At 48.6% G+C, this 21,220-nt stretch overlaps 1 protein-coding gene across 1 annotated transcript in view; it reads right to left on the bottom strand.

Moving 5' to 3' along the window:
• The window catches only part of LOC111153920 (matrix metallopeptidase 20), a 46,612-nt gene extending 39,361 nt beyond the window's left edge, over positions 1–7,251 (bottom strand). The window contains exons 1-2 of the mRNA XM_022513233.1: positions 7,126–7,251; positions 1,461–1,708 (exon numbers count right to left, since the gene is read on the bottom strand). Of these exons, the coding sequence (XP_022368941.1) occupies positions 1,461–1,708; positions 7,126–7,251 (374 nt within the window). The remainder of the gene's footprint in view (positions 1–1,460; positions 1,709–7,125) is intronic.
• Between the last annotated feature and the right edge of the window lie 13,969 nt (positions 7,252–21,220).

Below are 21,220 nucleotides of genomic sequence, written 5' to 3'. Positions count from 1 at the left end.
CCCCCGGCGCTCTGCTCCGGGGCTGTGGACCCTCGCTGGACTGACCGCGGGGACTCGGGACCCCCCCACCCTGCTGAGCTGGGACCTTGTAAGGACAGGGTCTGTGGCCAAAACTTCTCAAGTGAGGGCTTTGTAATTCCCACACTGTAAGCGCTCTCACGGGGGAAAATTTCAAGCCACCCACCGCCCCCCCCCCGTGGGGACAGCTGGGAAGACATGAGCAGCAGCACAGGGCCCCCCACCGTAGCATGAAATGCAAACGGCCTCATGAACACAGATCCCAGGTACGTGTGCGACAGTGACGGAAGCAACGTTGGATGGCCGTTTATTTTTAATTCCATATAACATCCAGAATGTAATATGTAATAACTGGTGTATAAATATAATTTGTTTAATTGCAGGTATGTAGAGCTTAATTTTTAATAATGGCTCTGTTCAGCCACCAGCCTGTAGGGGTCTGGGGCGGTTGACAACTGGGTGCAAAATCCCAGACAGGTGGAGGCCGCCTTCTGGGAGCGGGAGGAGTGAGCTCCAGCACCGCCCTGTGGGGACTGCGGGAACAGCCCCGCCTCACCCCGGCCCCCGGTCTCGGCCCCATGTGGTCATCCGAAGAACAGACTCTGGCCCCACGCCGGGCCTGGCTCTCAGCTGCCCTGGGCAGCACCTGCCCACTGGGCCAGCCCGCGGCACACCTGGACTCGTCTTGCCCTGGGAGAATCCTTGCTGTTAGCCAGGCCCGGGGCAAAAATGCAGGTGCAGGCTGCCCGTTTGCGAGGCCACATCTGTCCAGCAGGTGCGAGGCCCAGGTGTGCAGCCTGCCTCCAAGCCGACCCGCAGGTGGACGGGGGCCCCCAGGAAGGAGGCCAGCTGGCTCAGCAGTGGTTCCCTGCGCCCCCTCTGGGTGCGACGACAGTTCTCTGCTTGGACCGGCAGACTCACACCTGTCATGGGAGCTGCAAAGATCTGTTTGCTTGTGTGTCTCCCAAAAAGGGCCGTGAGGGTCAGGGAATGGGATTGACTCACCTTTGTATCTCCAAACTCGAATGTCTAGAGTAGGCATTTAATAAATCGTCAAAAAATTATTTTTGGAATTGATAAAACAATTGCTTTTTAATAGGTGAGCTTTCTTGTTTCCTTCTGATTGAGGACCTTGTTTTAAGGAAACTGGCCGGTGTTGTCAGGTCAGTATCTAAACTCGGTTATTCTTCTTTAAGACAAATGTGTTGCCTCTAATTGATAAAATTACTTGTTGTGCCCGAAATGGCCAGCCGTTGGAAAAACCCTGAGATATTTTGTAACGAGTCCTCCAATGTCCCCGTCTAAAGCTTAGCCCTAAAAAGTCTTCCTCACGGTGGTGATGAGTCAGGATTTTTATACGGATCGAAGGAGGATATTTCTAAAGGAAGAGAAAAGGAGAGAGGGTGTTTCTCTCTGACTTTGGAAAGACTCCATCTCATTACCTGTATGTCAAAGAATTTTTTTTCCATTTGGGTTCACCTGGGAAGAGGCGATAGTTTGCCACGTCGGGAACTCCGCAGCGAGGCCTCTTGATGACGTCCATCGTGGGCCGGTCCAGCTTCCCGGTGACGCGGAGGCCGAAGAAGGCTTGCAGCTCCTTGATCTTCTTGACCAGGGCTCTGCCTCCTGCTGCCCCCATCTCGCCGACCTGGGGCCCTGCCTCCCTGGTGTAATACTTGTCAAGATAGTCCTGGAATGGAGAGGCAGGCTGACACAACTGCGAGAGACCCGCGCTCACCTAACAAGCTACAAAGAGCCGGGACCGCATATCCCCATCTTTGAAAAAAATTAGATCTACTTGGCTCAGGAAAGCTTCGAAAGAGACATTCAGCGTTACCGACAATGGTTATGTCTGGGTGGTGGGGATTGTATGGTTTCTTTTTTTTTACTCATTTGCATTTTATAGCTTTCCTAAAAGGACTGGTTATTCTAAGAGGAAAAAGTAATGGAAGGAAATTAATGTGAACACTTTCCCCACAGAGCGTTTGTCATTGAAACCTTGACCCAATTTGCAAAACCAAGACTCGTGTATCTCCCAAGAAGACAGTCACCGGTACCATGTTTTCCCTGTACATTATGCAGGGTGGATAGGATTTTAACGCTCAGAGCCCCACTGTTGCCGCCTCTCATCTTATCCAAAGGCAGACAGCCCATTCCGCTCCCTGCTGGCTTTCCATCGCTCAGTGAGCGGACTGTGGGCTTGAGCCTGCCTTCCCAGGGCAGATTCCGTGGCTGGCCCTTTGTCCCCCCGAGGCAAATAAAATTACCCATAGATTATAAGCTTTTCACATGCACATTAAGGCTTCAAACCTCTAAATTTATCATTCAAGACACTTTTCTAGGACTTCCTGGGTGGGGTGAGAGCCAGTGCCTGCTGCTGGCCAGGGGACTTCCACCGTCCGCCGTATTTCAGGGAAACACGGAACAGCTGAAGAATTGTATGTATGTTTTATTTTACGTAAAATTTTATATTTATATATTATACATGAGGCATTTACTTAGTGCGCGTAAATGTTCATCTATCACAGGAACTGTATATTTAGTTATTTTCTATATAAATTATGTGTAGGATTTCTGCTCTATGTGCATATTTACATACATAAATCATAAAGCACTGACAGCTCCCTGTCTAACCGTAGCAGATTTGTTGGGTATATCATTACATATTCATATGAAGCAACACTAGGCCTCTAAGATCCCATTTTTGAAGAATATTTAATGGCATGGAAAAACACACTCAGTAGAATGACAATATAGAGGTAAAGTCTTTGTACAGATTATAAGCATAATTCCAAAAAAAAATGAAACACTATAATGTGTACGTATTAAACTCCTGTTTGTTACACATGTATGCAAATATAAGGTTAATATGCAAATTAACATTGAAATTGATGTCAATTGATCTACTGATAATAAACATATGCATGGAATTTGTATGAACACGAGTAACATCGGTAATGGAAAGGAAAAGAAATAGGTCCGTACCAGACCTGTTTACCTCTGGGCTGTCATACTATGGGTGACGACTTACTTTTCGTCCTTTCCTAGATCCCAAAGTTTTCTGCTGTGAACATGGACTGTAGTTGTTCAGGAAGCAATGAAAGGAGTGAGGTGCGCTGGCTTGTTTGGACAAGGTGCTCCTGGGGGGGATGTCAGCTTATCCTCACCCTCCGCCCCGCTGGCTGGGGAAACTCACTTCCCTGGTGGTGGTTCCTTGCAAGAATCTTTTTTTATTTTTTAAGATTTTATTTTTCATTTATTTTATTTTATTTATTTACTTTTACTATGTTCAGTTAGCCACTGTATAGTTCCTAATTACTCCTTGATGCAGCGTTCAGTGATTCGGTACTTACGTATGACATCCAGTGCTCATCACAGCACGTGCCCTCCTCAATACCCATCACCACGTTACCCTCTCCACCCTCCGGTCTCCCCTCTGAAACCCCCACATTGTTTCTCGGGGTCTATAGTTTCTCATGGCTCCCCTCCCTCTCTGATTTCTCCCCCTTTGAATTTCCTTTCCTTCCCCTATGGTCCTCCTTGCAATCACTTACAATCCACATATGAGTGGGACCATATGATAATTATCTTTCTTTGCTTGGCTTATTTCATTCAGCATAAGCCCCTCCAGTTCTATCCATCTTGATGCAAACGGTGGGTATTCATCCTTTCTGATGGAGGCATCATACTCCACTGTACATATGAACCACATCTTCTTTATCCATTCGTCTGTTGAAGGACATTTAGGCGTTTCCACAGTTTGGCAATTGCAGCCATTGCTGCTATGAACACTGGGGTGCAGGTGGCCCTTCTTTTCACTACATCACCATCTTTGGGGTAAATACCCAGTAGTGCAATTGCAGGGTCATAGGGAAGCTCTAGCTTAACGTCCTAAGGAATCTCCACACTGTTTCCCACAGTGGCCACACCAGCTTGCGTTCCCACCAACAGTGTAGGAGGTTCCCCTTTCTCTGCATCCTCACCAATACTGGTTGTTTCTTGTCTTGTTAATTTTAGCCATTCTGACTGGTCTGAGGTGGTATTACATTATGGTTTTGATTTGAATCTCCCTGATGGCTAGTGATTTTGAACATTTTTTCATGTGTCTGATAGCCATTTGTATGTCTTTTTTAGAGAAGTGTCTGTTCATGTCTTCTGCCCATTTTTTGACATGATTATCTGTTTTGTGTGTCTTGAGTTTGAGGAGTTCTTTATGGATCTTGGATATCAGCCCTTTGTCTGTAGTGTCACTTGTGAATATCTTCTCCTATTCCACGGATTGCCTCTTTGTTTTGTTGACTGTTTCCGTTGCTGTGCAGAAGCTTTTGATCTTGATGAAGTCCCAAAAGTTCATTTTCGCTTTTGTTTCACTTGCCTTTGGTGAACCTAAAGACACCTCCAGACTGACAGTGAAGGGCTGGAGAACCAGTTTTCATGCTAATGTGCCTCAAAAGAAAGCTGGATAACAATTCTCATGTTGGGCAAACTAGAATTTAAAACGAGGACTTCAATAACAGATCCAGAGGGACACTGTTTTATTCTTAAAGGGTCTGTCCACCAAGAAGACCTAACAATTGTAAATATCTACGCCCCAACACGGGAGCAGCCACCTACATAAGCCAGCTGCTAACCGAAATAAAGAATCAGACAAGAATACATTAACATTAGGAGATTTTAACGCTCCTCTCTCAGCACTGGACAGATCAACTAAATAGAAGATCAACAACACAAAAACAAGAGCTCTGAACGACACATTGGACTTTGTAGATACTCACAGAACATTCCACCCTAAAACAACAGAATACTCATTCTTCTCGAGTGCACATGGAACTTTTCCCAAAATAGACCACATACTGTGTCACAAATACCAAATCAGGTCTCAGCCAATATCAAAAGACAGATTATTCCCTGCACGGTATCAGACGACAATGCCTCGAAACTAGAACTCGATCGAAAGACCAAATTTGGAAGGAACTCAAACGCTTGGAAGTTAAAAAGCATCCTGCTAAAGAAAGTTTGGATCAACCAGGAAATCAAAGAAGAATTTAAACAATTCATGGAAACCAATGAGAACGAAAACACTTCAGTTCAAAACCCATGGGATATGGCAAAGTTGGTCCTAAGGGGGAAATACATAGGCACCCAAGCCTACCTCAAAAAGTAGAAAAATCCTGAATGGACAAGCTAGACTTGCACCTACAGGAACTAAAGAAAACCACAATGGAACCAAAGTGGAGCAGAAGAGAAACCACTCAAGGCAGATGGTGGTGGCTGCTGAATTCCTATAAACCACGGGGTGGGACGAGAATTCTTTCTTGTCACTGGGACCCACTCTAGCTGTTTGCTCAGATCATGCTAGCTTGCTCAAGGGGATGCCTTTTTCCTGCCCGGGGCTGGTGACTGGGGCTGCTGCGGGAGAAGATGCAGTTTGCCAAGCTCCCCTGGTCCTCAGAGCAGGGTCTTTCTGAGCAGGTTGTAAGGGAGCCCGAGGAGAGTGGACTTAGTTTGGAGCAGAAGTCGTCAGGGACCCCCAGCATCCCAAGGCCACTTCAGGCTTTCCAAACGCTGCTAGCAAGCCTATCTTTCCCGAGACTTTCTGTCTCTTTCCTGCATAGACTGCTCAGGGCTCAGCTACTTTTTGCTGTGAAGGGCGCTCGTAAGTATTTTCAGTTCCGCCATCCTCCGCCTCTGCGGTGTAGACACAGCTGATATATGGACGAGAATGCGAGGCCGGTTTGACCCTGTGACTGTGGTTTGTCTGGACCCGGACAGGAATCACAGTCTCTGACGCCCTCATGTGGGTCACGGCCTCAGCATCACCCTCCTTCCGGAGGTCCCAGCGACTCTAGCCTCTGAGTCAGAGCGGCGTGACGCCAGGTGAGGGAAAATTACACTTCAGGAGAAGGGACCCAGAGCTACAGGGTACCCACAAAAGTCACAGTTTGAAGTAGACCCCGAATTCTGAGATATGTTACCGCGAATTTAGTTTGCCTGGCAGTGGGCTGTAGTCAGAAGGTCAGGTTCAGAGCTCTGCTCTTGGCATCCGCTACCTCGTTCATAAGCAGGGCCGATTCGAAATGTTTAATGACTGGTGGGGGGGTGCCGACTAATGAGCGTGGATGGGTGTGCAAGTAGTCGGTGTGTGCGTGTGCACCGGTGGAGCGTGCCGGGCAGGAAAGCCTGCGGCACAGTCGACAGACAGCCGTTAGGTCCCAGCCCAAACACGTCTCACCCAAACACGTCTCACCCGCACACATCCCCGAACATTGGGAGTTCCATGGTCAGACGCTTTCCCCCAGATTTTAATGTAACCCTATACCCAACACGGGGCTTGAGCCCCCAGCCCTGAGATCAAGAGTCACACGCTCTGCTGACAGAGCAGGCTGGGCGTCCCTGGGGAGGTTTCTTTAGATGACATTGTCACCTTCCCTTAAACGCCACAAACGCTTGGAAGCAAATAAACATTGAATCACGTGGAGTCACATAATTGTTGCAAAAACTCTAACGTGAATTATTTGTATCACATCCTTCCCAACCAGTTCAGAGAGACCTTCAGAGAGGAACATACAGAAAGTGGCCATGAGTAAGGTCCTTGGGAACATGTCTAGAGAGGAATGGCTCTTGGGCAGAGCGGGTAGGCGCCTGGGACAAACGGTTCACGTTGGACTGGGATCGAGCTGGCGCTGAACGCTGGGGCCGTTTTCCAACGTGTGAACCCAGGACCTCTCTCTGGTGGCCGCCAGACACTTAATGTCTCACTGACGACCCGCCTTGCAAGGGTGGGACTTACGCCTCGGGGGCTGTTTTCCTGCCCTGGTTCCCGCCGACACTTGCCGTCTGATACTTGGTGTTTCTGCCTTGCATGGGTTTTGCAAGTTGCTTCAGTTTCAGTAGGAAACTCGCTACCTGGAGGCTGGTTTATTCTGTTGCCTCGTGCACCCCCACATGCACCTGACACGGGTCCTAGCTGTCTGGGGGTGCAGTCTCTCCTCAGCTCCAGGCCTCTCAGAGGGGTCTCAAAACAGTAACGGATTTTTCCTTGTTTTCTCATTATACCCTTGTAGGTTTTCCGGCCCGGGCGGAGGAATTGTGTAAAAACTCACAAACCTGTGCAAGGTGGTAGTTGTTCCGTGAGGTCCTGGGGGTGGCTGCAGACAGGGAGGGGGCGGTGGCAGACAGCTCGAGGGCCGTGAGGAGCAGCAGAGCCAGGCCCGGTGCGGGGAGCACCTTCATCTCCTCGGGGCAGCTCGGGGATGCGATCAGCCCGGGCGAGGCCGACCGACCGTGTGCGTCTGCCCTTGGCCCTCGAGCTGCTTTTATAGCCTCCTGCAGGTCTGGGCCCCTGGAGCAAGGATGACTCATGTCTCAAAAGGTAATTACACAGCTCGCTTCTCCGCCTGGTGACGGGTAACAGCAGGGTGCACAGGAGTCGGGGGAAAAGCTTCATTCCTTGCGATTTACCAAGTCCCCAGAGCAGAAAAACACTGAGTTTTCGTGAGGTTGGTCAGCTGCTTACACAGATTGGGGTGAACTTGATTATTTTTAACCCAATCCGATGGGAACGTTGGTGAGTCTCGGTGTGGGGCTTTCTTCCACTCTGAGCACATAAGAGGTCCGTGATTAGAATACGGTTTAATTCCTCCCTGGCAATCCGGTCCCTTCCCCCCAAATTCAGTGGACCGCGGGAATCTGCTGCGTCCTCTCGGGTGTTCCTCAGCTTCGAGCAGGATCCTGAATCATCCGGGAAACATTGCCTTAGCCTATGTGGACTCAGGGTGGGACGTAGGCTCCCAGCTGTCAGAAGAGCCTAGAACAAGCTAACGCACGAGATGCATCGCAGTCAACTGGAAGGGAGCACTCTGGTTTCCTGGGCTCCCCGTCTGCCCCGGCTCTGATTAAGACAGGTCTCCATATAGAGAGAGCGCGGAGAAATGGTTTTTACAGTGGGAAAAGCACTTTGGCACCAAAGGCAGATGCAGTTTTAAGAACTTCCTCACTCTGTGACTTTGGGCAGGTCACGTAACCTCTCTGAACATGGGTTTTGTGTGTAGGTGCGTGTGTTTCAATCTACAATGACGGACAGCAGTCGGGCGTGTGAGCTCCTCAGTGCTGTGGCACAAGCCGGGCGTGCCGCGCGGTGTCTGATGACCACTTGGCATCTAGCAGACATATTCAAATCCCCGTTCTGACATCTGTCCCCAGGACTCGGGGCAGGTTACTTGGTCTCTTTTGGCTGTGGTATTTTCATCTGTAAAATGGGGGAAGATACCTGCTCGGTTTGATTTTCATAAAGGAGTACATCAGGTCAGAAGAGAGCCCCGAGCACGGGGCTCAGCGGACTCCCGCTCCTACGGGACGATGTTGGACTGAGCTCCTGACTTCGGTCCCCAGCAGGTCTGAAGAAATGCCCTTTGAGTGGATAAAGGGTTGACTCGATCAGGGGTTCCCAGAGTGTGGTTCCTGCACCCGCAGCATCAGCGTTCCCTGAGGACGTCTTGGAAAAGCTCATTCTCAGCCCCACCCGGACTTACTGAAGGCGGCGCAGCGGTCTGTGTTTTCACGAGCCTTCCGGGTAACGCTGGTGCACGGCGAAGCTGGAAAACACTGCACCGGCTGAGCAAGTGGCATCGTGAGGGCCGGGACGAGCGAAACAGTGTACAAACAGTGCCGGGAATATTCCAGACGCAGAAAGCACTCAGTACCGCCCTGCCATCCGGAGCCGCGGTATTTAGTGGTGACACACTGTGTGTTTGAACGTCATTTGTGAAGTTTGTTGCAAACAATTTATTACTAATACTTGTTAAGCCATGAAAATGTGTAAATGACTTGCCTTCTCACTTAGACTCGATTCGAGGTTATTCCTGTAGTGACCTCTCTCTCCCGGTCTCTCCCTGTCTCTCTCCTCAATCGCAGTGTGCGGAAACTGCAGAGGCTGGCGACGGACAACTCAGACGTCACTTACACATTAGTGGGAGCGAGTTTCACCGCAAGGCCGGTGTGAAGCAACATCCTTGAGCTTTCAAAACAGAATGACAAGCCCCGGCTGATAATTTCCCACTAGGTGTTTCCTTTTCCCGATTCTCTTCTTCTTTACAAGGAAGCAAAGTCTGCTTTCTTTCTGTCTTTCTTATATTAAATCTAAATTTAAATCCAGATGGTTCCAACCCGCAGAGATCCTATCAAAGCCAGTCCGGGACTGGAAGGATGTGAAATGAGAGGCTCTATCACAGAAGACAGCAGAGTGAGTCGTATCTGCAGAAAAATAGTCCACACGGGACAGGAGGTGGGGAGCCTCCAAGCAGAGGCTCCTGCAGACTTTCCAGAAGTTTCCACGTGCTACTAAGACACAGGAAGAAAGGTTTTAAATGACAGGATTAAGTGCTCCACGCAGAGCTACTTCTTGCCAAGTCCCCGCTGATTCAGTCCCATGTTTTTGTTTCTGAGACGGTGCTGAGGTGCCCGTGATGGGCTGAGGATGACCGCCTACTTGTCTTACTTCAACGAGATGCACAGACTGTATTTACACAGACCTAGAATCAAACATTGACCCGACCTTTCTAGATGTGTTAGCTGTTGGCGTTTTGAGCTGTGAAATGCAGTTTTGGCTAATTTAAAAGAAACCTTTTTCCCCCCCAGTTTTATTTATTTGAGTGAGAGAGAAGGAGCAGGAGGAGGAACAATGGGAGAGAGGGAAGCAGGCTCCCCACTGAGCAGGGAGCCCGACGTGGACTCGATCCCAGGACCCTGAGATCATGACCTGAGCTGAAGACAGATGCTTCACTGAGCCCCCCAGGTGCCCCTTTTTGGAAAAAAAAAAAATGAGGTAGCCCAGACAGCACCAGGCTGGGAGAACCAGTGGGACCAAGGGTGGTAGAAACCAAAACCAAGAGAGATGTTTCTGGGGCCCCGGCTTCTTATCACTGGAGTTTTCCCACTGAGCGGCTCAGGCCACTGCAGCCGGGCTCCTGGTTCTCACAGTCTTTGCCTCATTCCCTTGGCGCTCTGGGAGTATCTCCCAGAGAAGGAATCTGTGCTGGGCGACCAAAGAACACATCAAAACTCAACCGGAAAATGTCCCCCACAATCTGGGAAGCCTCCCGAAATGCCTCCTGCTTCGACACATGCAGGACGAAACCTATCTCAGAAGGATGTTGAGAAGTTTCAAGGAGCTCATGGGTGCTCAGCACTCAGTTCAGGTCACAGACGGGAAACTCCAGAATTACTTTTGGCCACGAATTGCAAAACTGTCCCAGAAATATTGTGATGTGTTAATAAAAAATGAATATAAGACATTTTCTTACTTCTAAGATACTATTGTTCATCGAACTGAGCATTGATTAAGATAACCATTGTGGAAAAAGTAGAGCATTAGGTCATTAAATGTGTGTGTCGGCATACTGTAGGTTTAGGCGCCTGTTGTCTGTCCTTTACCGCTAGGATGAGATTTCCGTGAGGATCAGGGTCTGTTCTGTCCGCTGCATTATCCCTAGTACTTAGGACAGAGTCTGGCACAAAACAGGTGCTCCCAGCGCTTGTGCATGGATGAATGCCTGAATGAGTGACTGAATGACAAAATCAGGAAGAAGAGAAACAAGACTGTCCTCAGAGGATACGTTTCAAATCAGCCCATATAAGGAATTAAATAGAGGGGTGTAGCCCTCCCCTAAGGGGTCAGAACTTTTATTAAACCCATATTATATGCCAGACATGGAATCAACCACCAACAACTTTAAAATATCTCATTTTTCTTTCTTTCTTTTTTTTTTTTTAAAGATTTTATTTATTTATTTATTTGTCAGAGAGAGAGAGAGAACGTGTGCATAAGTGGACAGAGAGGCAGGCAGTGTCGGAGAGAGAAGCAGGCTCCCCACTGAGCAAGGAGCCCGATGTGGGACTTGATCCCAGGACCCTGGAATCATGACCTGAGCCGAAGGCAGCGGCTTTACCGACTGAGCCGCCCAGGTGTCCAAGATATCTCACTTTTCAACTGAAGTGTTGTCTCCAGGATTTTCACCCAGACCTGCTGGAGCTCAAAGCCTGTGCCCTTGCCCTCAGGGGCTGGCCAGCAGCCTGCTGGGCCCCCTAGGGCTCCTGTGGAGTCTTGTTTGCCCCACAGAACATGAGCAAGCAGACCCAGCGCTCTGACTGGTGATGCTCTTTCTCATTGCAAACAATCCAATTGTTTTTCTGGTTTTTATATTTCATTCTCTAATAATCTAGCTTTCCCAAGGAATTAAATTTATGGATTTCCAAGGAGTTCAGTCCCAGCCTGGAAGACTGCCCCACGGGGGGGCCAGTGTCCAGCAATTGGCCCCCAGCTGGCCTCAGCCCCTTTTTGGAAAAGCCTCCATCCTTTCTTCAGACGCCTCCAGTAAATACAGCCCACTTTGAACCCCGGATTTCTAAAAATTGATTTAACTTGTCATTCATGTAGTATTTTATAATTATATTATAATTTTTTAAAGCTTAGAAATTTTTGTTAGGGTGAGAGAAAAATCTTATTTCAGCAGTAGATAAGGGGGAGTGGAGGGGAGAGGGGAAGGGGCAGTGGGGAGGGGTGGGAAGAAAACAGACCTACCTATGCCATAGATGAGTTTGGTTAGAGAGATGGACACAACCTTTTGATCTAGCCATTGCTAGTTTTAAAGTGAGCCATGACGTAGTGAAAAGAAGGGCCATCTGTACCCCAATGTTTACAGCAGCAATGGCCACAGTCGCCAAACTGTGGAGAGAACCAAGATGCCCTTCAACGGACGAATGGATAAGGAAGATGTGGTCCATATACACTATGGAGTATGATGCCTCCATCAGAAAGGATGAATACCCAACTTTTGTAGCAACATGGACGGGACTGGAAGAGATTATGCTGAGTGAAATAAGTCAAGCGGAGACAGTCAATTATCATATGGTATCACTTATTTGTGGAGCATAACAAGTAACATGGAGGACAAGGGGAGATGGAGAGGAGAAGGGAGTTGAGGGAAATTGGAAGGGGAGGTGAACCATGAGAGACTGTGGACTCTGAAAAACAATCTGAGGGTTTGAAGGGGCGGGGGTGGGAGGTTGGGGGAACCAGGTGGTGGGTATTAGAGAGGGCACGGACTGCATGGAGCACTGGGTGTGGTGCATAAACAATGAATACTGTTACACTGAAAAGAAATAAAAAAATTAAAAAAATAATAATAAAAAAAATAAAATGCGCTATGAAAGGAGTTTGTGGAGTTGCTCCCAAAAGTCTTTGACTGCAGGATAGAGATGCTTGAGCAGGTGTTGAATTACAGGAGGTTCCGCCTGTCGGCTTGGGTTCAGGGTGCATGAGGACAAGTTAGATTAGACGATTCTTTCGTATGTATGTGTATATACCCTTGTAAGTACATATACATAAACACAAATAAAAGCACATGTGAACCATGGATGTGTTCACTATATTCAATATACCTTCAATGCATTTTTTTCAATAGACTCATATTCAAGTCCATTCATTCATGTCCACTTACTTCATTTAGTTCGTATCAATTCATCCGTTCACCCTCACTTACTTTTTAGCATTTGAGGCAGGTCTATGTGCTGGAGCTCAGAGCTCCTGTGATGCGGCTGGACCTGGACCTGGAGTAAGATCTTAGAAAACTATGGACCATCTCTTTGTGACAAAAACGTGCCTTCACCTTGGAAGTGGGTAGGATCCTTCTAAAAAGCATTTAGGCCATGCAGACCAAGAGCTATACAAAGGATTACAGTATGTGGGTCACATTCTACCCCTAAGAAAGTCATCTAAAGGACTAGAAACAGAAATGTTTATTTTGTGTCTAATCCTGGAGCAAAAACTTGGAAGCCTCCTCAACGTCTGAAAATAGGCAAGTGGTTAAGTGGTTACAGGAGTTATGGCAACTCAATATTATATAATTCAGTCATCAGAAATAAAATAACAATGTGTAAAATATTAAAAGAGGGGCGCCTGGGTGGCTCAGTGGGTTAAGCCTCTGCCTTCAGCTTGGGTCATGAACTCAGGGTCCTGGGATCGAGCCCCACATCGGGCTCTCTGTTCAGCGGGGAGCCTGCTTCCTCCTCTCTCTCTGCCTGCCTCTCTGCCTACTTGTGATCTCTGTCAAATAAATAAATTAAATAAATAAATACAAATTTAAAAAAATATATTAAAAGAATGATTGTAGCCAAAAGAACGGACTACGGAACTGGACAAACTTGGCGCTATGTTTGCAAAAGAAAAGCACAAACATCAGGCAGAAAAGTGGGACGGACACAAACGGTGCTGGGAACAGTGGTGTGTGGGTGGTAAGGCTCTATGCTTAACCATTCTTGTAAATTTTCCTTAATGCCGCCCAACATTTTTAAAAAGAGGAAGCGAAATTTTGAACGACTGTATTGATGGGCTTTTAAGTTAGGTTTGCATCTAGAAATGGAAGAGCTGTACAATCGGCTCTGTGGCTCGCTTTGCTTCTAATTTATCTGTTCTTCCTGTGTACACTCAGTCAAAAACTTCTGCGTTCATTCTGTATGCTGGTACCGGACTTAGTGCTGGAGGCACAGGAGGTAAACAGAAACGTGTCCCTGCCTGCCAGGGTCTTAGAGCCTCCAGGGAGAGACTCAGGTGTAAGCTCAAAGAATCCTACAGTGTAATTAGTGGGATAATAGGGGTCTTGAAAGGTCCAAAGAAGAGCAGAGGAAAGAAAGTCTGTTTGTGCCTGGACTGCTGAGAGTGGGAGAGGGGAAAAGAGGGGTCAGCGTGGGCTTCCCACAGGATGGGGTTTCATCTCCATTACAGACCCCCAGCAGGGTGGGTCAGGGGAGTAGGAGGGATGGTGAGGGTGAGCAGGGAGAGAGGAGGTCCGAGCTGAAGGGACCACGGGCTGCAGAGAGGTCAAGGAGCACCTACTCTAGGAAATAGAAGGTATTTTCATGCACAAGGGGGTTTCATGCATCAGGAGATGGGGCCGAAACGCTGGGCAGAGACCTGTCTGTTGGAGGACACCCCTCACCCATGGTTCTGAGGATGAGAACAGAAGGTTCTAGAGTCATCTCAAGGTGCAGAATGGAAACAAGAAAATGATGAGCACATTGGGAGATTGATCTACCGTCCCCATGCTCGGTGACCGTGGCCTCGCCCAGCATTCAGCCGTGTTCTCTGGGCTCCTGTTGAGTGTCCGTAATTGGACTCTGTTTCCTTTGCCACCTCTGAAACGCTAGTTCTCATGTTGGGGTTCATCTGTAACCTTCTCATTTGAGTGTTCATGCCTGTATACTCTGTGCATCATCTCTGGGTCACCATCCCAGGAAACAGGCTCCCATTTTCCCGGCCACCTTGAACTGGTCCAGAAGGGGCCCATCGGGGACCCCATGGAAATAATGAGACTGTTTTCCAGGATTACTGAATTCAGGATGAGAGACTGAGCTCTTTCTGGCAATGGGGTTGTGAGGTTCTGGGGTCCTTTGTGGCCATGTTTCCCACAGGGTGGAAATGCCGGGGTGCATAGGGGAAAATGAAGCAGAGGCACACCCATGTGTGTGTGTGTGTGCGTGTGTGTGTGTGTAAGACAGAGACTGAGACCTACAGGGCTGGCATGTGGCCTGCACACACAGGGAGACAGGTCACAGCTGTGCACCACAACATGACAGTAGGTATGTCTTTACCGTATCACCCAGGCCAACATCTACCCAAATCAGGAGCTTAGCCTGGATTCCTGTTTCCCTCCACCTCTGTGTTTCCTTGTCTTTTTACTTTTGAAAATTCCTTACTTACATAATTTTCCCTATATTTTATCCTTTTTGGTTTGAGATCATCTCAGGCTTACAGAAAAGTGGCAAGAAAGAGTACAAAGATTCAGCTGTACGCTTCCTCCAGATTCTCCAAATGTGAGCATACTGCGCACCCTCAGGGGAGTGCCAGTATCAGGAAACCGACTCTGGTACACAACCATCATGTCGTCTGGTGGTTGTCACAGCACTTCTGCCCCAAGAAGAGAAAAAATGAGATACTGAAATTCTGCAAATGCTGTCACTTTAAAACCTTCAGAGAGAGGATTCTAGTAGAATCAAGAAGTCACCAGATACGAGGATCTGTGTTTTAGAGAAGGAAAGTGGTAGATGATGTCCAGTATGAGTAGTAGTGACTGCAAAGAAGTAGGAATAAACAAAGCCTCGCAGTCCTAAACCACATCGACGTAGGGGTCACGAGCCCAGGCCTTCCTGTGCAGCGCCCACAGCAATTACACGTGTGTGCTGTGTTCCTCCAATGCTCAAATAATTTTAATCTCTGAGAACAGAGATACAGATCTCTCCACTCTGTAACCCCAAAGTTCTTCCATCAAGAAACGGTTTCTCAAGACCCAGAGAATGGTTAAACAAAATCTCAGTTTTGCTTTAGAAGCCCTTTCCCTAATAATTTGGGACAAATTCGAAGGAAACAATTCCCTAGTTACAATGCACTTACAATTAGCCAGATTCTAGATGGGGGCAACATTCCACTGGGGGATGGAATTGTTGGTCTGTTTGAGACACGGGTGGTGTTTTTGTAAGAACACAGTAGTCTTGACAAGCTCTTCTGGAGACCTGCTGTTTGGACCTGTCTGTTTCTGTGTAGTGGTGGGAAGTTTCAGTTAACAAGTGTAGATTTCTCTATTTAGATATATGCAAGGTAACGAGGCCCCGTGGTGGTGTGGTCTTGGGCAAGTTAGCCTTCCTAAGCTTTCCTTTCTTCGTGAAGTGAGGACAGGGAGACTTTCTCCCTTGAGCTGCCGCAGTGGAAGGAGAGGGTGTGTGTAGACACTTGGCACGGTGCCTAGCCTACAGAAAGTGCCGGGTCGTGTTTGCTGTTATGATACAGCATTACGTACATATTACAGGCCGTATGCATTAAGTTCACATACAACCTACAGTTACAACTTAATATCATAGATAATAATTACTATAATCATAAGATATAATTTATCTGCAAAAGCCTCCCAATTTCACTCCCTTTTGACTTGGATCCCTTCGAACCTCTTGGAACTGCTGACTGAGGCGTACGGAGTAATGAGTGGCTATACGAATATTCTGCTTCCCTTCTCTTTTTTCTCTCATTTTTCCTTCCCTATCTTTTAAACATACCCTAAATTCATCTTCCCTTCCTCCACCCACCAACTCCACAGTTAAGAAGCATTCTCTGGGAGGGCGAGGGGCTCATGTTTCTTTCTTTTCCCGTGGTCCTTCCTACCGTCCCAGGAGCACTGCTCACGAGGTTTCTGCCGGCAAACGGTGAACGAGCCCAGTGACGTCGGCAGGCACCCCAGTTCCTCATGCACTTGACCAAGGGCCACCTGCCTGGCCCCAGCAATGTGGTGGCAAACAGGTGCCACGCAGCTCAGTGGCTGGTCCAAGAGATAGTCTTACAAAAGGGCGATCCTAAAACAGGACTCCAGGGCAGAGAGGGGATGTCAGGGCTGTGGGGTTATTGCGGAGTCGGGGAAACCTCACTGTGTGTTGGGATGGGCAGCCGTGAACCAGCCAAAGGAGCAGACAGTGTGACGTGGTCGGGCTGGACCTGGTTGGTCGGGGTGCGAGAACGTGACAAGCCAGAATTCCTGAGTCCAAAAGGGCGAGCAGAAGGGCAGGATGTGGGCAGAAGAGGCTGGAGGGCCAATCCCGGGGAGGCTCATGCACCCCACCCAGAGCTTGACCTCTGCCTCGGAGGTGAGGGGTCAACACGGAGGGGTTTTAACCCGGACAACGCTTTCAACTCAACTGCTTTCCTTTCCTGTTTGCACACACCTTCTTTTGTTTCTAGTAACAAGAACAGAATCTGGGCTCTGGGGGAGCTGGGAGCCCATGGGAGGGAAGGAGGCTGTGTGTGTGCTTATCACCTCTCACCTCCAGGTCGGGGTGCCTCGCGCCTGGCCGGGCTGACCCCCAGACCATCGTCATGACCCCGGAGTCACCCTGCACAACCACACGCCAGCCTGAGATGGGGGCAGACTGCCTGTCAGGACATCGGCTCTTCCCTGATGCTCGTTGTCACCTGATTTCATCCGAATGAAGCGGTGTTGGAAGGAGGGAGCGGAGCCTCCTTCCAGGGCTCTTTCTGGGTATTTTGTGCCTTGTAGCCCCATCTGACTCCTCGAACGGGGAAGCCACACTTGGGCTTCCTCTGCAAATAGCCTGACTACCAGGCGCGTCACCTTCGTGGAGTGATGCTCAACTTCTGGTCTGGAGTCGTCGTCTTCTCGGGAGCCATCGTCTGCTGGCATGGTTTTGTCATTTCTCTCCACAGGCTGTGGCTGTAGCGGTCATGTTTGAGGACAAGGAGAACAGGATACAGCAGCCCCAGAAGAAAAGGCTTACGATTTGCCGTGCATGTATTTTCCCCACGTCTTCAGCACACCTTTCCTATAAGGCAGCATTTCCACATAACTCTATTTCAGTACGTAGCTCCTTTCATTTGGGTGATTTGTCGTATTTCCATCCCCCAGACTAGATTCTGAGTTCACTGAGTCCCATTCCACTCACCTCCGATTTCCCATCGCCACGAGAGCGATACTCACCGCAGAGCACGGGGGCAAGGGCTCAGTCTATCAGATTCGAGCAACAGCGAGCATACCAGTGGGAGCCAGAGTCATGGTCCGAATTCGGAAATCTTAAGTGCCCCCCCCCCCACCCCGAGCACCCAGGATCTTTTCTAAAGTGCTAATTTGCAGTTTGAAGCAGTTTAGGTGAAAAATATAAGCAGCAGCAGCAGCGACGAAGCAGCACTTCTGCAGGTTGTAACCAGACGCAGCGCTCGCTCTCATTACAGCTCTCGGACTGTGCCCGTGCTCACGGCTCCGTGCAGTGCCACGGGCTCTCAGGACTCAGACGGTCTCAAAAAGGCTCCACAGAGGCAGGAGTTTAAACGTCTACCAGCGATCGCTGACCCTAGAGTTTTCTTTTAAAATATCCAGGAAAGGAAGGACACATAGAGGCAATTTTTTTTTTTTTTTGAATAACATTTTTTCTTTTAAAAAAACTGAAGTGTAACTAACACAGAAACTTGTATTAGTTTTGGGTGGATGGCATAGTAATCTGACATTCCCACGCATCGCTCAGGGCTCACCACGATGAGGGCAGTTGCCCTGGGTCCCTGTGCAACATCGTTACAATGTTATCGACCCCATTCCCTGTGCTGCCTGGATTGAGAAGTACAAATTTCCAGGTATGAAGTCATGAATAAATATATTTTACTAGTCTTTGTGGGTTAGGGTTTAGCCATCTGCTACCTTCATTCTCCTTGGTTCTTCCTTCTCTTGCTGGTTCTCGGGGTGCCCTGAAACCCTCTCTTTTTTGAAGGGCACTTGAAACCCCCCACTTCTCTACGGTACGAAACAACGTCACCAGCAGTCCTTGTTTCTGGAGCCCAAGCCTGCAGGCCGTTCCCAGCTTTGGTTAAGATGTTTATTTCGGGACAAAAGCAGCGTTTTCCCAAACAGGGATTTTGGGGACTGAGATTTTTTTCTTCATCTCATTACCTTTCCATGCACTCCTCCAAAGAGATGAATGCGTTCCTTCACTCTTTCAACATACTGCTTCCGTTCCAGAAATAGGGCACAGGCCTGTTTCCTCTCTCTTTGGTCCCCGCTCGGGTCAACACCCATCATCTGGCTGTGGACCCGGAGCTGATGACAGGGTACTAAAAAAGGCCAGGCCCCTCCAGATTGCAGCATTCATGGGCGGCTGGAAGTGCTGGTGACTCAGTTCCTGGGGTCTGCCAGATACCACCATTTGCAACGCAAACTCTGCTTTATCATTACTGTTTTTAAGTCTTTGCTGTGTCCCATCAGATTTGTACGTTTTCCCACTGACTCACTGTGTCCTATTCTCAGACTTAGTAGAGGGGGGCTGTTCCTTTTTCTCTGCTCTTCAAGGCCAGAGGATTCTGAAGGTCAACACAGTGTGTCGCTGGTTGACTGATTTCCCTTGTCACATCAAGGTGTGTAGATGGTACCGGCTCTCATTATTTGGTTGTGGACTTCCTGGCCTGTGTTCTTGAGAACAACTTTTGGTAAACATGATGGTACAAGTACCAGTCACTGTGCTAAGGGAGTGGGAGAGAAGAGGAAATCTTAGAGGTGGGAGTCAGGAAGGCTTCCTGGAGGAGGGGGCTATCGGGTGTCGTAAAGTTTGTCAAGGAGAAGGCCAGGTAAAGAGGACAGGATGGTAGAGGGAGGGGGTTCCAGGAAAACAGAAGAGCAGGTGCAAAGGCCTGACGGTGGAAGAGAACATGGCCTTGTTCAGGCAACCTTGTCGAAGTCTGGCGTGACTCACCCGTCACACAGGCTGGTAGGTGAGGGATGAAGAGGCATCAGGCATACACTTCGGTCATGCTGGGCCTTGCGAGTCATGCTAAGAAGATGAGAGTGACGAGAACTACCTAAAGGTCTTAGATAAGGAATGGCATGACTAACTGTATGTAAGAGGGCTTACTCTGGCCTTGATGTCAGAAATTCGAGGCAGTGGGGCTCCCATAGCGGGATGTGCAGTAAACCCACAGAGAAGCTGGCGGCCTGAACTGAGGGGGAAGAATTAGATGAATTTGAAAAATGTCAGTCTGGTAAAATGGACAAATGAGACATAATGCCCTGCTGCTCCCATCATATCTGTAGTTAAATTATGCAACAAAACTTGACCCTACCCAGTGGAATTAGGGGCTATAGCTAGGTCTTAGGGGAGCCACAGTGAGGAGTAGGAATTCCTTGGTTTCTCTGATTGACAGTTTGCTTCTAAATTGACCCAGAAGTAGAGTGACCAGCTTTCTGCTGCACGAGACCCCTGTCCTGCAGGCGTTGTGGAACTGGACGAGCATCGTGCAGGAGATGACGAGCAGGCCCAGGTAACTCCCTGTCTCAGCACTGATCAGATCCCACCTGAACCACTGTGACTCCTTCTAGAGTCCCATGTTTTAAAAGGATCATAAGTGGAACCTCACAGAGAGGAATCAGAAAGTAAGAGGTGCTCAAAACACATCAGACAAAGAAGAGGTCAAAAAAGTTGACTTATTAAGAAGAGAAGGGGGAGACACATGATAGTCCTCCTCAGATACCGGCAGGGCTCTTAGGTATGATCTGTGCAGCTTCAGAGGGCTAACCCGGGATCAGTGGTGGGACAGAAGTTCGCAGGGGATGGACAGTAGCTCCCCAGAGATCTAAGCCTGGCACTGGTTACAGAACGGAGGCAGTGAGCACCCTGCCCTTGAGGGTGTTCAGCGGACCAGGCTGGGACCTCAAGAGCCCCTTGGCTCTGAGTGCATCACTCCACTCTGTCTCCAGGGTTCCACTGCCTTTTCCTCTGTCTGTATCACACGGTTCTCTCTCTTCTAAAGGGTAATTGTAAGTGGATTTAGTGTTTGAACTAATAATCCTCAATTTAGTTGCATCCACAACGACTCTTTTTCTAAGTAAGGTAACATTTGTAGGTTTTAGGGATTAGGGTGTAGATGTATCTCGGGGAACCATTCTTCTACCCACCGCAAGTTCCAGGGCCCGTAGCAGAAGTAAGGACCCACCAGTGTTTCCTTTTCTTACGTGTCCTACACAGGTGAGCTCCTGGTCGTCTTCCCCTCTTCACCACTTTATAGTCATCTTACCTTTACAAGGTCATGCACAGATCAAAGGACACCAAATGGAAAATGGGACCGTGACATGACTGGGGGAGAAGGGACATCGGTCAGAGATCCTGGTCCTGGAATGAAAGCCACAGATAATAATAAGACTTTGGGCTATTTTTTTTTATTGTTAGGACAAAGCATGAGCATGTTTTCAGTTGGATTAGGGGTGGTGAGTCCCATCTTCTCATGGGAGCATCTGCTTTAGAAGCGTAGCATAGAAGAAGGGTGGACACTGGTGTAGAGCAGATAAGGAGACTTCTGTGCACATTTTCATCTTCTGTGACTGCCTGGTAGCTGAACTCTTATCCTCCGCTTAGAAGATTCCCTGCTTATGAGGCCAGATCAGCCTCCAGGGTTGAAACTGAAAATGCCAAGCATTTGCTTGCAAATAGGGCATGGTCAGTTTCTCCACCCAAGGACAGGGGACTCAGGCACTGCCCATTCACTGTGGGGTGTCGGACACTCATGGTTGCAGCTACTTCCGGCTCCCTGGGTGGACTGGAAGACATTCTAGGACAGCATCCGCATCCAGTAGACATGTCCTTGACAGTGCGAGCCCAGCTGACTACGTCCAGT

Source organism: Enhydra lutris, unplaced genomic scaffold, assembly GCF_002288905.1.
Source record: "Enhydra lutris kenyoni isolate GAN:26980312 unplaced genomic scaffold, ASM228890v2 scaffoldscaffold34, whole genome shotgun sequence".
In the NCBI taxonomy this organism is placed as follows: Eukaryota; Metazoa; Chordata; class Mammalia; order Carnivora; family Mustelidae; genus Enhydra; species Enhydra lutris.
The sequence above is the reverse complement of the archived record's forward strand: the minus strand, read 5'-3'. Positions and strand labels throughout refer to the sequence as shown.